General features: G+C 42.9%; 1 protein-coding gene across 4 annotated transcripts in view; it reads left to right on the forward strand.

Moving 5' to 3' along the window:
• RBM47 (RNA binding motif protein 47) overlaps positions 1 to 5896 on the forward strand; it is a 105199-nt gene extending 99303 nt beyond the window's left edge. For all 4 annotated transcript variants that reach the window (XM_074950107.1, XM_074950110.1, XM_074950108.1 and 1 more), the window contains 2 exons: positions 2667 to 2875; positions 5626 to 5896. In XM_074950107.1, the coding sequence (XP_074806208.1) occupies positions 2667 to 2875; positions 5626 to 5880 (464 nt within the window). In that variant the 3' untranslated portion in view covers positions 5881 to 5896. The remainder of the gene's footprint in view (positions 1 to 2666; positions 2876 to 5625) is intronic.
• Positions 5897 to 16810: the final 10914 nt, after the last annotated feature.

Raw genomic sequence — 16810 nt, forward strand, 5'->3', positions numbered from 1 at the left:
GGGTGACTTGGCCCCAGGAATATAGACATCTAGAAGACAAAGGGGTTGGGAAGCAGGCAGATCTCCCTATGTGAGGATTTCCTTGGCGTGGGAGAGTCCCCAGCTGGCACGGAGCTGGCAGCACTGGTTTCTATGCCACTCTCCTGGAGCCTCCAGTTTAGGATTATGGTAGAGCAGGAACGGGATGGCCAGATCACACAGTGCTCCAGCAATTCCTGGCTAGCAGATAGCCCCTTAGGTGCTATTACTAGCCGACAAACTTTAGGACAGCCTCTAGGCTGTTCTAAGTTACACTGGGGCTAGTGGAGAACCAGCCTCAGGATCAGGGAACAGCAACTAGTTCCTTTCCACCACCCCCTTCGCAACATCCTGTGGAAGCTGGGTGCAGCTGAGAATCTAGCCCTTGGTGTTTATAGGAGAAAATGGTAGTGGCTAGAATGAAGTTGTGGAAGTCCGCAAGACCCTGTTTGAATAGACTTCTGTTTGGGCTAACTATTATGAGGTAGAATCTACATTCAAGTGACCAGGGTGAGCCACTGAAAAAAGTCATCATGCGCTTTCCCTACAGTGTAATCAGAACTGTAACAGACACACTAATAATAAAACACCACTGATGTTACAGTAAAAATGCACTTGATTGTAGTTGTAACATTATGAAATTCTCTAATAATCAATTACAAATAAGTGGAAATCACTTTTAAGATATGCACTTATCTTAAATAAAATAAAAAAAGATGAACACTCCTAAAAGAAGATGCCATCTTGACAGTTTGATGATGTAGTTTGAGAAAAGAGGCATTCAGCTTAGTATTTGCATGACAAAAGTAGATGATTTTCAAAGATGAGTTCTGTTTTCAAAGAAAGATTTGAGATAATTTAACCTAAATCCTCAGACTCTCTGGGCAAAATGTCAGTTCTCAGAGGGAGCGTTCCCACCCTTCATAATTGTGAATACATCTTAGGAGTTTCAGGTATTTCTAAAGATTACTTGAAAAATGATTTTTGACATACACACTATATTCTTGCCTAGTAAATATTTATTGACGGTATCTGTCTAATTTATTAGAACTCCAAAGATAGGCCAAAAGCAGACTCTTGAGTTCACATATTTCCAGATTTTAGGAAGGTTTGGATTCAAATCCCTAGATCCAAATCTGCCCCTGTGGTACTGGTTCCAGATTCAGTTCTAAATAGAAAGGGCTAATTTCTGATCCCTGTTAATGTGTGATCAAAATCTTATAAAAAGAGGTGTTCTTGTGAAGTTGGGTTGTTGTTTTTTAAACCAAAATGGTGGAAAACAGAACAGCTGATCTCTCATGATTTCTGCCAGTTTGGAATAAACTCTTGCAAGATTTCAACACCATTGAAACCAAACCTTGATTTGGCTTCAGACCTGATCTGTTGCCTAAAGCTAATTCAGATCCCAATCCAAACATCACCTCCTCCAGCCATCTGTAATTCTAAGTAGCACTCAGTTATCTATAAATTTATTGTTGAAAGGTTAATTAATCAAAAGCTGACTGTAAATTTTGAGGAACCCACAGAATCACACATGTGATTGCTGGAGATTTTCAGCAGGACAAATTTGCTTCCTAAGCAATGCAGCCAAACTCCATTCAGAAATGGGTACAGACTCACAGCCCTTGCATGTATAACTCTCACTGTTCATAGCTCTTTCCCCTTGTTCTTCTATTTATTGCAAGTTACCTGCTTTTTGACATGAGAAGAAAGGTGTAAGATTTTTTTTTAAATTAAATAAATAAGCTGAGACCAGAGTCAAGCAGAAAGATGTGATGAAATATGTGCAGCTAAGTTAAGCCAGAAAAATATACTACAGTAAGTAACTATAGTGCAGAGTTGGCCAAAGTGAAGCCTATAGGCCAAGTGCTACCCACAAAGTTACACAATACAGATCACACTCTTCTTTTCATACAGCAATTCTGCCTATGGAAACTTCAGGTCCCAGCATGCAACACTCCCACCTTGATCTCAGAGGCAGTAACTAAGATCAAGATGGAGCACTGCATGCTCAAACTTATCTCCTTAGGCCACTAAATGAGGACAACTGTAATCTGAACAGATTTCTGTAAATTTGATGTAGCCTTCCAGTTTCCTGGCAAGTTTTCAGTGTGACCCTCGCGCAGGGGGAGGGTCCTGCTTTAAGAGCCCATTGAGATAAAAGTGTTTGAAAACTATGCAGTACATACAAAATTGTAGTACTGAGTCCATGAGCACACCTTGAAATATTTATAGTAATTTACAAATGAATTGAGAATCACCCCTAAGACCTTGTATGTTGTATATCACAGTGATGAGCATGGTGTAAATCAGTGGTTCTCAAAGCTGGACCTCCGCTTGTTCAGGGAAAGCCCCTGGCGCGCCGGACCGGTTTGTTTACCTGCCACGTCTGCAGGTGCCGCTTCCCGCAGCCCCCATTGGCCTGGAGCGGCGAACCGCAGCCAGTGGGAGCTGCGATCGGCCGAACCTGTGGACGCGGCAGGTAAACAAGCCGGCCCGGCCCGCCAGGGGCTTTCCCTGAACAAGCGGCGGACCGGCTTTGAGAACCACTGGTGTAAATTACCTAGCGAGAGAGGTTTCCTTTACCTTGGAAAGAAAGCACTGTGGACGCAACTCCAATATGTTTTTGTGTATGTGGTCTGTTCTAGTGGCAATCCCTGCTATTGGGGCCCAGTACTCCATGTTTCAGGCAGCTCCAGCAGCCAAGATGATGGAAGATGGCAAAATCCACACAGTGGAACATATGATCAATCCCATTGCTGTCCAGCAGGATCCAGCCAGCGCGGCGGCGGCAGCAGCAGCAGCAGCGGCAGCAGGAGCTGTTATACCTGCAGTTTCAACCCCTCCACCTTTCCAGGTAAATTCAGCACGTAGTCCTTGCTAAGCTTACCTTGGTACTTTGAAACCCTGGCCTCTTGCCATGCCACAGTTTAAAGGGAGATTGTTTAGTTATTAGACTAAAAAAACAGCCCTACCTTGACAGTCGTCTCACCCGGCACTGAATGGCTTAGCCCCACACAGGTGAAGGAGGAGTCACATGAACTATCGCCCAGATCAGCTAAATCTCAAAAGGGGTGTTCTGTGTAGAGCTGCAGTGCTACTGCCTCAGCATGCCTCTGCCAGAACGGTGTGCCCTGATGCTATGCTAGGGTCTCCTTGGGCTTGGGGTGGGGGTGGGGGGGAAGAGTTGAGACACTTGAAACACTGGCTCCCTCTTCAGTTTGGGGTCTTTTTCCATCTCATTTTAATTTATTTTTTCCTTTCCATCTAGCGCAGGGCAGGGAAGCATATTGGCCACGGAGAAAAAGGAAAGTGGTTAAAGCACTACTACTTTAGTAGTCATGCCTTGGCTTTACTACAGAGTTGCTGTGCAACATTAACTACTCTGTACTTCACTTACCCAGTCTGTCAAACGGTGGTAATTACCCTTCCCTATCTCCCCAGAGTATTGAGAGAATAAATTCAGTAGTGTTTCTAAAGCACTTTGGGATCTTCTAACGGAAGGTGCTATAGCAGTGCAATGTGTAATTGCAACAATTAAGAAGATCTTTGCAAATAGTAAAAAGCTCTTAAGTCTGACATAGGATGAGAGAATTCATGTTCAACAGAATAAAATACAGTTACGGCACTTTCAGCACTTATTCTGGGGAGTCTTTAGGTCAGCAAGTGGAAGCTAGACTTACATAACATTTAAAAAAAAAAAACCTGTTTTGCCACTTTTGTGCATGTGGGACTAGACACAACCCCAAATCCCTTCTCAGCTTGAGGTGTTTTGTTTTGTTTTGTTTTTTACTGCTCTAGCCACACCAACCTTCACATGCCATTATCATAGTCACTACTAAGAAGAAATATATAGCTCACCCTTTGAAGCCTGCTAGCATCATTCCTATAACCGACTGGCTATTCTCTATTGACAGTGCTAAAGTGCTTCCCTAAAAGGCTGTTGCTGTTGCCTCTGCAGCAGTGCCAGTCCAGTCAGGGAGCAAGAAACCAGGATGGGAATCCATCCTGAAACCCTCTCCTGGGAAGGCCACCGTCAAGCTATGGCATTGGCTGGATCTGTAAGGGTTTATTTTGATATGACATAGGGACTTTTTTTTGTAGTTCCATTTCCATTTATTATGTTAATAGTGGGGAAAAAAAAAAGACACAGACTACTACAGCTCCAGAGTGACTCTGTGTAATTACATTGTGACAGACTCTTTGGGCACAGTAACATTTGCAAAACAAATTCCTTCCTTTTTATTATTCCTTATTTGTCCTGCAGCCCCAGTCCCGGGCCAGGACACCACTGGGCCAGGCGCTGTACAAATACAAAACAAAAAGACTGTCCCTGCCCCCAAAGAGCTTACAATCTAAGTAAACTTCTTGCCATAACACTGATTTGCAAAGCTCTTTGGAAACAAGTCGTGAGACTTCAGAAGGTAAACAGGGGCAAGGGGAGGTATTACTAATACTTTGCACTTCAGTAGCACCTTCTATACAAGAATCTCAGACGTTTCATAAGCATGAATGAATTTAGCCCCACAACAAGCAATGAGTTAGGAAAAGTCTTATTACACCCATCTTACAGAATTGAGGCCCAGTGACTTGTCCTGTGTCACAATGAGGAATGGAGCCCAGGAACTTGATTTGCCCCTGTGGGTGCTGAGAGAACTGCCACCTCCTGCACCAGCTAGGGCAGTGGAACCAGAGTGGGGAATGTACCCTTAGGTGAAGGCAGGCAGTGGTGTCACTGCTGCGTCCAGCGGAGGAAAGCAGCTTCAAGTTACCTTTGGAACTCCACAGAAGCCCTACTGGCGAAAACCACCTGGGAGATATCTGTTCATACTAGGTACTTTACAGACATTGGAGAAGGGACAGTCCCTGCCCTGAAGTGCTCAAGAAAAGACAGAAATGTAGACAGAGTTTAGGGAGTTCTGTCTTTTTGCATACAAGTCAGCTAGATTCACTATGGGCCATGTGGCAGAAATGCATCTTTAAGAGGGACGTGTATATGGATGGGGAGGTTGAACTATGCATAAGGGCCGTGTGGAAGAAGGCACGAAAGTGACCGTTGGGGCAGCTGAAAATGAGCAGACAAGGCTGGGAACACTGGTGGAGCGGAGGAGGTGAGGGGCAACAGAAAGTTTGACAAGAGAGGATAAATGGGAAGGGGCAGTAATACAGGCAGAGACAAGAAATTAAAGTGTAACGTAATAGTAGCTGAGGAGCCAGACAGAGTCAAAGACAAAAGTGACATCACCCTTGTGCTCTAGCTCCCTCCCTCCACAGTTGGCCCAGCCTACTTTCTGGCCTGTGCTTGTTGGTTCCAGGTCCCCTGGAAGAGCAAGTGATGCACATGGCTTCACTGGCCTGCCTTCCCTGCATCACCCATGACATGCAGTCTCTACCCTTACAGGCCCATTCTTGCCAGCAGAATCAAATCTACAATCTCCTACTCTCAGTCCTATGCCTTCACCACAAGATCATCCTTCCTCAACTTTAAAAAACTGAAGTGAATCCTTTAATGTGTGGAATAATTATACTCAGCCTAGTAGATTAGATTGCTAGTGACTGGATAAAGTCTGTGAGTTGGAAGGTTAAATGCCAATTTTTTGTCCCCAGGGTCGCCCCATAACTCCAGTGTACACCATGGCTCCAAATATTCAGAGAATTCCTGCTGCAGGGATTTATGGTGCAAGTTATGTTCCGTTTGCAGCTCCTGCTGCAACAACAGCGACTATAGCCACACTACAGAAGAACGCCGCAGCAGCAGCTGCAGCTGCAGCAGCGTATGGAGGATATGCCGGCTATATACCTCAGGCATTTCCTGCTGCAACAATCCAGGTTCCAATACATGATGTCTACCAGACATACTGAGACTATCAAACAGTGGGGGGGGGGGGTCTCTGGGGGGGTGGGGGGGAGGGACAAACACTGAAGGAACACTTTACTATTTATGAAGAAAGAACCTACTGCAAAAGAATATGTTTGGACTCAGTAAAATGAAAAAAAAAACTGAAAGTGAAGAATGTTATCAAATATTATGTTTGAAATATTTTATATATGTGACATTTTCACTAATTTTTTAGGATATTTTTAAAATTTAACATACCTGTATTCATACATTTCTAAGTGACCTATATGCATTAAGCCCATTGCCCATACAAATTTATACACAGTAGTGGGATTGCATAGGGGGTTTTTTGGGTGGGTTTTTTTAAGCAATTATATTTTCAATATATTTGTGGTATGAAGGTTATTTTTTAGTAACTTCTGCACTCCAGAGAATTCTATTTTGTAGTGCCTTTAATAATATATCAACTATATATATATATATATATTAAAAAAGCACATCTGAGCAGCTAGGAAATGTATAAACAATATATTTTGAAGAATATTTTCAATATTTAAAGAATACATACATTAGATTTTTGTTTGTTTTTGTTTAAAACAACAAGTATCTTATTTAAAAAGTTATACTGGAAAGTGCAATTTGAAAATGAGCGAGACCTCTGCATTTTGTGCTGGCATTAGTACAGTTTGTTTATCACTATCAAAACTCACAGGCAACAAACATCTATTTAAAAAAAACAACCTCATAAAACAAACCTCTTTAAAGCATGATTAAGTGAATTGTTTTAGCTAAAGAAGAGGCTGCTGTGTTTTCCATAACATCTGGCTTTTATATTTATTGAAGTCACTTCTAGGTCCGTCCCTGAGCAGATGCTCAGGGTATCTAATATTTCATGAGAGGTATCTTGACTTAGATCTTCTTCCAGTATAAAACCTAGTTTCTTTTTAAATGCTCTTTATTTTATTCTTTTGACGTGTAAGTTGTAGTGACAGAGAATGTATGATATTTTAGACAGGGCCAAATGTGCTTCTGTCAGCAGGAAGTACTGCATTATTTACCTGTAGCTTCATCATGTTTCATGCAAAATTTCTAAGGTACTAGGGGTGTTAGTGATATTGTACTTAATAAAATGGGGCTAGCCTCCTTCCCATTCTCCCTTTCACGCCTAATTCCCATTAGCATTAATTGGAGTTATGCATTCACATCAGGGAAGACAGAGACTAAAGCCCTATGAATTTAAGAAATAGAGTTTGTAAATATCTTCTAATATACATTTTTAAAGTCATTTTATGTTGCTAATTTACATGGTATGTGGTTTGCCACAAAACAAAACAAAAAACATTTTATTTCAATGTTATTAAAAAGTTTGTTTTATTAAGAAGTAAATATATTATTGCAGTGTTTTGTGGCCTGTTTAAAGGCTTTTATTTAGTAATGCAGTGAATGTAAAATACAGTAAAATGTCAAAAGAATAGCTCACTCACTTTATGAAGTGCATCAGCTTTGCCAAGACAACTCTAATGAAGTGTGGTGTGCAATAGGGTAGTGAATAAACAATTTTGCTTTCTTTTTTAATTTAAGAACCAACTATAGGTCCATACAATAAAGGCATGTTTTGCCCACGGACAACAATTTCAGATCATATCTAACTAAATTAAGTGACCACCTAATATGTACTTTCTCAACTTAAGTTGGGCAACTGTTTTTCACTCAGCAACACTCTGTTATATTTAATGCTATTTAACTATTATCAAAAGTACGGTGAGGAAGTTAAACATTAAATCAGACTCTGCCCCTAATGCTCCTTCCCCGGAGAGTTTTATCACATGTTCCAACCTTTCCAAAAATGCACCTACACCTTAGGCCCAACCCAGCTGGAGTGTTATCCAAGGGCTTGATTGCATGGAATGGGCAGCCTTCAAAACCAATCTCTCACGGGAATCAGTGGGGAATAGAAAGCCCAGCCCAGCGGAGGTGGGAAATGGTTCCCACGTCTCCTGCCTTTGGTTAAATCATCTCATGCTGAGCAGTGGCCATAGATAAGACCCAGCATGAGTAATGCCACTTCATGCAGCTTCAACACCTGACTGGATTGCTGCATAGAAACCCATTGGGTCAGCAGAGGATGATACAATGAAATGTGGGTTGGTACCCTGTTTCACCACATCCCAGCCCCTCCACCAAAACCTTGACAAGCTCCAGCAGTGGAGAGATGGTGGGAGGGACAATGTTGAAGCCATCACTCCCCTGCCCAAATTTGTGTGCCCACCAAGAGGGATCCACCCAGATCCAAGTCTCCTCTGCTTGCAGAAGCAGAGGACATGATCCATTCCAAGGTCTTTAGTTTAAACAGCAACTAGAGTTCTTACTGTATTTTACATATGCCTGTATATTATGTGCAACAAAAATAAAGAGGGAGATGATATCCTAACGTGGCAGACAGCAAGATACTTTAAAAACAAATGGCCTTGATGACTGGGGTTCTTCATGGGCTCCGGGGTCTGTGCTAGCAGTTCCAATGGCAAGATTGGGGCCAAAAGTTGGTAGTACAGTCAGTTAGGTATCTCTGAGCCTCCCACCTGTGGTCTGTCTTTATACCTGTTTCTCCACCATTTCATGTACACTACTGAGGTAAGTTTATGACTTGAAATGTGAACACTGTTAGGTTAAGAACAAACTATACAAAGAAATATATATGTATATAAAAATATATACATATATTAGCGTGCCTCATTTTCAGAAGTGCTAGTATTTTGGGTGTTTTACTATATCTCTGTTCTTTGTATTGTTTAAAACTTCTGAGTTTATTTAGTTCTTGCTCCACTTATGGTACGTTCCTAGGATGTAGTAAATAAAGCATTCTGTAAAAACAGGTATTGTTACTTCATTTTAAAACGCTTGCCAGGTTTAGTCACAGAGAAAAAGCTGTTGCATGTGATCCATTCTCTCCAATTATTTGCAAAAGAAGTGGGGCAAATGTGTGAACTGAATAGAATTTGTGGCGAAAGTAAACTGAAAGAGGAGGCTCTTGCCACACGGCCAGAGTTGGGGGAGTGCTCCCTATATTTTTAGCAGCACCAGACAAGGAGGAACGGAGCACACACAGTTTTTAGTAGAGAAAGGGGAGATGTGCTCCACTGCTCTCCCTTACTTTAATCCCTGAGCAGAACATACCAACTATGGGCCCCAATCCAACTCCCACTGAAGGTAATGGGAGTCTTTCCACTGATTTCAGTGGGACTTGGATTAGGCCATATAATTTTTCATCTCTTGGTTAAATTCCTTCTCTGGACACCGACGGAGATGAGTTTGGTGTCTGACCTTAATTTCCATTTATCCACAACACAAAACTACCGCAGAGTTGGGTGCGCTGACTGGCAGTCTTTGCAATAGCAGCGGTGTTAGGGCAGCATGAAACATAAAAGTGAAACATACTGGCAGACTGGCATAGGGAAACTTACATATTGGCTGCATTTACTACGCCTGTCGCAGGTCAGGGCTATCGGTCCTTCCTTTGTTTTTCTCATTTGCACTAAATTTGTGCGCAGATATTTAAAGAAAAAGAGATACTGATCTTTCATATATTTGTCCCTTCTCTGCATGTCTTCTCAATATATATAGTTTCCTTTTTAAAAGTTAATTTTAACGGCTGTAAAAGGCTGTCTGGCAGCCCTGCAGGCCAAAGCCTTCCTCAAAGCAGGCAGCAGCACTACCATGTTCTCCTCATGGTGTCAGAACCCCCAAATACTTTTAAGTGTCAGGTGATAGTTAAGACTCTGTGCCAATTCAGTCTTTGCCTTACTCCCATGACTGCCTTTGTAACCTAGACACCTGTGTAGGAACTGGGCTGAAGCCAACAACTCATTTCACATAAACTATCAAACCACCATGACAACAACTTTTTGTCAGTACCGACCTGAATCAGATCTACAAATGAATCACTCCATGGCCTCTTTCTGAGGCCCCCGAAACATGCTATAAAAATTCCATGGCCCACCTGTGCCACAATTGTTTTTCTGCATATCCAGAAGATTAAAAGCCAGGGCCAGCATTAGGGCGTAACAAGCAGGGCAATTGCCCAAGGCCCCACACCACAGGGGGCCCTGCAAAGCTAAATTGCTCGGGCTTTGGCTTTCAGTCCCGGGCAGTGGGGCTCGGGCTTTGGCTTTCAGCCAGCGAGTCTAACTTCAGCTCTGCTCTCTGATTTATTCTGGCAGACCCCCTGAAACCTGCTCGCAGCCTTCCAGGGGGCCCCAGACCCCTGGTTGAGAACCGCTGATCTATCCCTCTGAGTCTTATACTTGCAGAAGGTCCTGTGAGGCTTTTCTGTCACAGTGAAGCATGCACTACTGAAACCCAGGGTCGTCTTGCTATCCTACAATGTTTCAGTTCTGCATATGTCAGTCTTCAAGCAGGGTCCCCCCCTGAACAGAATGCGCTAATTTTGCCTATATCTGTTTGGGTTTCTGCGTAGACTTTTAGAGAGTCTCTGTCTTCTTCTTCTCTCTCGGTGTGTGTGCATGTGCGTGCACATTCATCTGTGGCCAAATTTACTGAAGATACCAAAATTGGAGGAAAAGCAAACACAGGGGGAACAGAATCAAACTGCAGAGTGACCTGGAGTGATTAGAGCAATGAGAGTTGCAGGCACCCAGGGAAGAATCAGTACTAATAAATGAGAAGTCCTACATCCAAGGAGAAGGATATCAACTGCATAAACACGTCACATGCAGTTACACCCATCATGTGAAAGCAAATGTTTTTATAACTCACCTGACCCTTAGCATGATGGAATAATGGCTGGGAACCTTTGCTCACATACCCTGGTTATCAGTGCAACGTAAGAACCAAAAATAGTCTTGAATACAAACTGTTAGAGGAACCTTCCAGTAGGGTTCTTTAGCCATATCTGTGGTAGGAATTTTTTCCTAAAAATTCCCACTGCTGTTAACACCAGCACAGCTGCACCTGTACGGGGGCACTAACCATTTCACACCAGCATTAGCAAGCCTGGCAGGTCAAGTCTAGATGGTCCACCTGCTCCAGCAGTCATTTTCTGTAGCAGGTCAATTAAGCCTGCTCACAGCATGACTAATCAATATGATGCTGAAAACAGGTTTCAGAGCCAGAGAGCCATCCACATTGTAGATTAACAAATTATAAAGTCAGTGATCTAGTGTGACCTCCTCCATAATGAAGGCCATAGGGCTGCCCTGACTTAATTCTTGTTTGAACTAGAGCATATCTTTTGGAAAAACATCCAATCTTGATTTTACAATTGCCAGTGATGGAAAATCTACTCCAACCCTTGGGCAATTGTTCCAATAGATAATCAACCTTACTGTTAAAAATTACGTGCTATTTCTGGTCTGAATTCGTCTAGCTTCAACTTCCAGGCATTGGATTTTGTTAAACTTTTTTCTGGTAAATTAAAGAGCCCTCTGTTATTAAATTTCTGTTCCCCATCTAAGTACTTTTAGATTGTGATCAAGTCATCACTTACCCTTCTCTTTGTTAAACCAAACAGATTGCACTCTTTGAGTCTGTTACTCAAGGAGCTCAATATAGTATGTTTTCCAATCCTTTAATCATTCTCATACCAACTACTGTGTGATGTTAAGGGAGCAGGGAGGCACAGGCAGAATTTTGCCCTGGCTGTTCTGAGTGAGATTTGGGAGCTATTGTGACCTTGGAGTGTGCACGTTCCGTAGGTGAGGTTCATTTTTGATATCTCCAATTAGTGCACTGACTCCACCACAATTAGTCCCCAGTTAGTGTCCCACCTACATTTATGCTGAAGGATATTGAGTTTGCAAAGAAAAGCTGTGCTAATACCTACAACATAGTTTTCTGTTAACTATAAAATCAAGTGCTCTTCCCAGAGAGATGAACAGTTGTTTTACTGTAAAGAGTGACATTGGGGCTCTAATGGAATATTCCCTTAACTTCTTTGCATCAGATCCTTTTTAATTAAAATAAAACTACAAGCTATACATTTTATAAGCATTCTGATATTTTAAAATAGAAACATTTACAAGAGTTTCTTGTTTCTCTAGCTTGCTAGCGTCTTTTCCCAGTTTTGTAAGCTCTTAATTAATGATTAACCTATCATAAGATTCAAATCTGGCTGAGTCATACTGAGGATATTCACATAAAAAGTGCCACTGATGACCTTCCTGAACTAGGCTTGGTTCAAATACAATATTGGGTTCATGGTTGCTGAGCCAATTAAAGCCTCTGCCAAGTTGATTTTATTTCTTTTTGAATACTTCTATCCTGAATAATAAAATTTTTTCAAAGTTTTTCTACTAGTTATAAATTTCAATTGATTTTTAATATACCTTATTATTTTCCTGACACAAACAGTACACACAAAAATACAGCCATACTACAGTTAACAAGAATACAGATTCATCAGAAAGTCAAATGGAGTAACACCATTTCTGCATTGCAACACATTATCTATATAGTATCATTACCAGAGCTCAAAAAATACACACCAAATGCATCCAATGAAGTGAGCTGTAGCTCACGAAAGCTTATGGTCAAATAAATTTGTTAGTCTCTAAGGTGCCACAAGTACTCCTTTTCTTTTTGCGGATACAGACTAATATGGCTGCTACTTTGAAACCTGACAAAATATATGTTAGGCCATATGCAAAAAGGTATAGCAGAGAGTGTGTTCACTGATGGGAATCTAAACACCAGAAGTCAGGTTTTATGATCTAATGAATGATTTTTCAAGTGTATGCTAAATTCCCATGGAGAGGATTTTAGGAATAAATCATAACCTGACATGTAAAAAGGGTGACCAAGTGGGGACATGGGAAACTGAAAGTTAGAAAACTCCATGGGTTTGGCGACAGAGGTTCCACTCCCTGTGGGCAGGGTGTTCCGCCTCACACATTCCAAATTCTACATAGGAAATCATACAGTTCTTGGGGCATCTTTGGAGGATAGAGGCATCCAGGCTGAGGCCCAGTGTCCCACCTGATTTCCTTGGGCCCCCTGATACCAGCCAGGCCTTGGGGAAGGGAAGAGAGAAGATGACATTATGGAGCAGAAATCCACGTAAATTAAGGTTGACAAGGCCATGTCTTACCCAGAAAAAAAAAAACCAGAAAAAACCCCCTATGGTTTTGTAGATGGATGATACCACAAAAAGCTGCTGTTCCTTGGCTCTGTCCCTCCCTGCTCAGCAATTCTTCCCCCCTCAAAACCACAGAGCCCATCAGGTGTGCGTTGTGAAGTTTAGAGTGACCACTAGGGGGCACACAGCAAAGAGGTAAGAGTATGTGTAATTGGGAAATAAAACTGTTGCATTCACCCCAACCACTGTGTGCTTGATTTCTGTAATCTCTACGCCCTGAACATGTGACATTTCCTGGATATCATGCTCTCCCCCCCAATACATAAACATCAACTTCACTCCTCTCCTACGACCCCTCAAGCCACCACATTTCCACTCCCCAGCATCTCATGGAAGTGTCTCTAGTTAGCTCCCCTAACCTGGCAGTTGAACATGAGAACAACAATGGCAGACAGGTGTCCTGCAGACACCATGGTGACAAGCAGATCCAGATTAACCAATGTGCACTCAGTGTACTTGCACAGGGTCCCCATCTCAGGGGAGTTTGGACCCTTGACCACGGAGAGAAAAATAAAAAGAAATCTGAGAGGCGCTGCAACCCCGTGTGCCAGATTGCAAAGCCACTCACTCAAATTTAGCCCAGCTACCCCTCAGTCATGACAGAGAGGTGGCCAGGCCAAACCTGAGCAGCATGGGGCCATGTGAGTATGGAGCAGGTTATGGGCACAAACATAGTTGGGTGGCTCGGATCAGGCACGAGAGTTGGTGAGTGGCCAAGAAGGTCCTGGGGGTGGTGGGTGAAGTGCTGGGGTCAAGTGGGGATGTTGGGAGCCAGGATGTTAGGGGTGAGTGAGAGATGTTGCAGGCTATGACAATGGGGCTGAGGTATTGGGGGCTGTGGTGAGCAAGATATAGATCAGGGCTACTGGGATGTGTGGGGGTGTCGGGATATGATGGGCAGAAGTGGCATTCGATGGGCTGTGTGTGGATAAGGAGAGGGGAATTCTGGGGTCTGTGTGGGGTGGGATATGTATGGGGCAGGGCCGCTTTAAGGAAGGTGGGGGAGGCCCAATTTCCATAGTGCACAGGGCCCCAAAATTCTTTAATCTGCCAGTGCCAGGGGTGTTGTCCCGAGGCCTCTGGCTGTGGAGTGGCTGCTCAGGTGGAGAGTGGATCGCCTATGGTGGTTGTTGGGATGATTGGTTAGAGAAGAGGTACCTTTTTGTTCCTACTTGGGCAGGACTCCCTCACTATTGGAGCTCTCCTCACTGGTTCCTGTGGGAAGTAGGTCCCCCAGGCTGTGATGGGGCAAACTGGGTTCTAGGCTTCCTCCCAATACTGGCTCTTCAAACACAGGGCTGGACCTGGAGCTGGGTAGGAACCAATGATGAGAGAGATGAACAATAGCTGTGATGGGAACTCCCATTTAGCACCACACAGGTTTGGTCCCACCTCCTTGTCTCTCCTCTCTTGTGCTCTGCCGCTGGAGCAACCAGTGCGGTGTACGGTGGGGGTATGAACTAACTGGTGCACCCCCTACATGCTTCTAGCAGGAATGGTGGCAGATACGCAGGTTTGGTGATTTCCTTGTATCATCTGCTATGCCTGTGCCCACTAGTTCCTCAACTTGGAGGCTAGCAGCTGCCTGACTACATACCAATCAGCTTAGAAACAGCCTCAGAGGGGACTGAAAACATTATCAGGCTGCGCTGGCCTTAGCTGAGCCCATGATATTTCACTAGCTCTCCAAGTGGCTTCATGTCATTATTGAGGAGGAAGGTAGACAGAACTGATTTTTGTGGGATCCTACAAATGAGATCCCTTCAGAAAGAGCTACTATGCATCACCATTCTCTGGATCCTGTGGGCGAGAAATAAACCGAGCTACTTTAGTGCTGTTCTGTCTCCTCAGTCTGGATAGAAGTCATGTCCTCTTGCTCCAAAATCACAACTGATCTATAAGAGAATTTCTGTTAGCTGTTAGGAATATATTGCATATGACTTACATTACAGAAATTCTGGTTCTTTTCAGTGGGTGGCAGTGATGTAAATACACATATGAAAATGTTTACAATGTAAACAGCCACGTTTTTATTATTACTAAGCCAAATATTAAAACAGGATGGAGACTGTTTAAAAAAAATCTGATATTGGGCTTCTGTATGGGTGCTGGGCAGTGGCACTAGTTGCCAAAATGGCGGCTGCTGCTGCCACCACTAATGGGCTCAAAACTACTAATTGTAATTACAAATCGTAATTCTCTAATGAGCTTCACTGTTTACTCATATGAGGCTTAAATTGAACTTAAGTGAGACATAGGCTTCATGCTGGTATGCAGGGGTGAACTGAATAAATAAATGTTTCCTAAAAAGAAAAAAGAAAAGGAGTACTTGTGGCACCTTAGAGACTAACCAGTTTTAGAGTTCGGCTGAGCAGGATAGGTCCATGCAATGTGTCCTGAAAGCTACCTTTCCCCGCTTCCTCCCCTTTTATTTGGATGTATGTCCACTCCCAAAAAAATAATGAGTAACATATTCACATACTAGCTCAACTATAGACAGGTTCAAAACACAAGCTTCAGCAGCAATAGAATCAGGGTTTTGGCTCAAGTGCAATGGATTTCAGCGTGCTCCCCTTCCTGGGATGTGAGAGATTTTGTGCAGCTGCTGCAAGCTATTCTTTTGAAATTGTTTGTGTGAATCATACTCTTTGGAGCTGTCAATAAAGAGAACATTTTTAAATAGTGCAAGTTTTCTCTGAAGAGTTCTTGCGAGAAATTGTAAACTGTTAATAACCTAACAGCAGAGCCCTGTCAGAAAAAAAGTATTTAAACAAATTAATTGATCATTCTGTTCTCCAGAAACTTTAATCCTACTAAACCACAGTTGTCTCAGTAACTGTATACACTCCTAAGCCCTTTCATGCCCAACAGTCCCTCAACATTATGCTTCACGTATTATCTGAACAGAGTATGGATCACAGACTGGGAGCCAAATTTCTGAGCTCTAATTCCAGCTCTGCCACTGACTTGCTATGTGACCTTGGGCAAGTAGTTTCACATTTCTGTGCCCGTTTCTCCATCTGTGGTGTGATAATATGTAATAAGGATAATACCTGCCTATCTCACCCAGGTGTGGTGAGGTGCCTGTAACCACTCAGAGGGCTTGATTCTCTAAAATGCTGAGCACCTGCAGGTCCTGCTAGGTTCACTGGGGGTGTGGGTGCCCATAACCTCTCCACTTGAGTCCTGGAACTATAGAGAACAATATAAGAATTAAGTATGACAGAGACAGCGACACTGTAGGGTCTGATCCTGATCAGGGTCTGATCCCACACATAAATGATCTCACATCAACTTCCCTGGCACCACTACAAGTTTATGCTGTGATCTGAATATAATCCATGTGGTGTATATGGAATATCTGCAATATTGCCCACCCAGTGTTCACAGAGAGGAAAGCGTAGCAAAGCTTATGATGAAATTGCATGATATGCCACATCTACCATTAATTAAAGACTTGTTTAATCCATCATATGGTCATCCGCCCTCCCATTGCCTGTTGTGGATAAATTTACTAGGTGAGGGATTTGTGGTACGGGATGCATGGTCCACAGAATAAGTGACAAATAATGATCTTGTCTCAGACCCCACTCGGTGTCAACCTGGGTTTGATTTACCGTGAAGGCAATGGAGCCTTCTGAACCAGTTTTGTACCGGACATAGAATTTGTGCTGCAGCAAAATTTCAGTGGTGTTTTAGAGACAGTCCACTATGTCAGTGTGAGCAGCCACAAACTATGACAAACAACTTCCTGGAGGTCTTCGTGCCTTGAACATCATTGATACGAATGCTGTGGCGTGACT

Source organism: Natator depressus, chromosome 4, assembly GCF_965152275.1.
Source record: "Natator depressus isolate rNatDep1 chromosome 4, rNatDep2.hap1, whole genome shotgun sequence".
Taxonomy (NCBI): Eukaryota; Metazoa; Chordata; order Testudines; family Cheloniidae; genus Natator; species Natator depressus.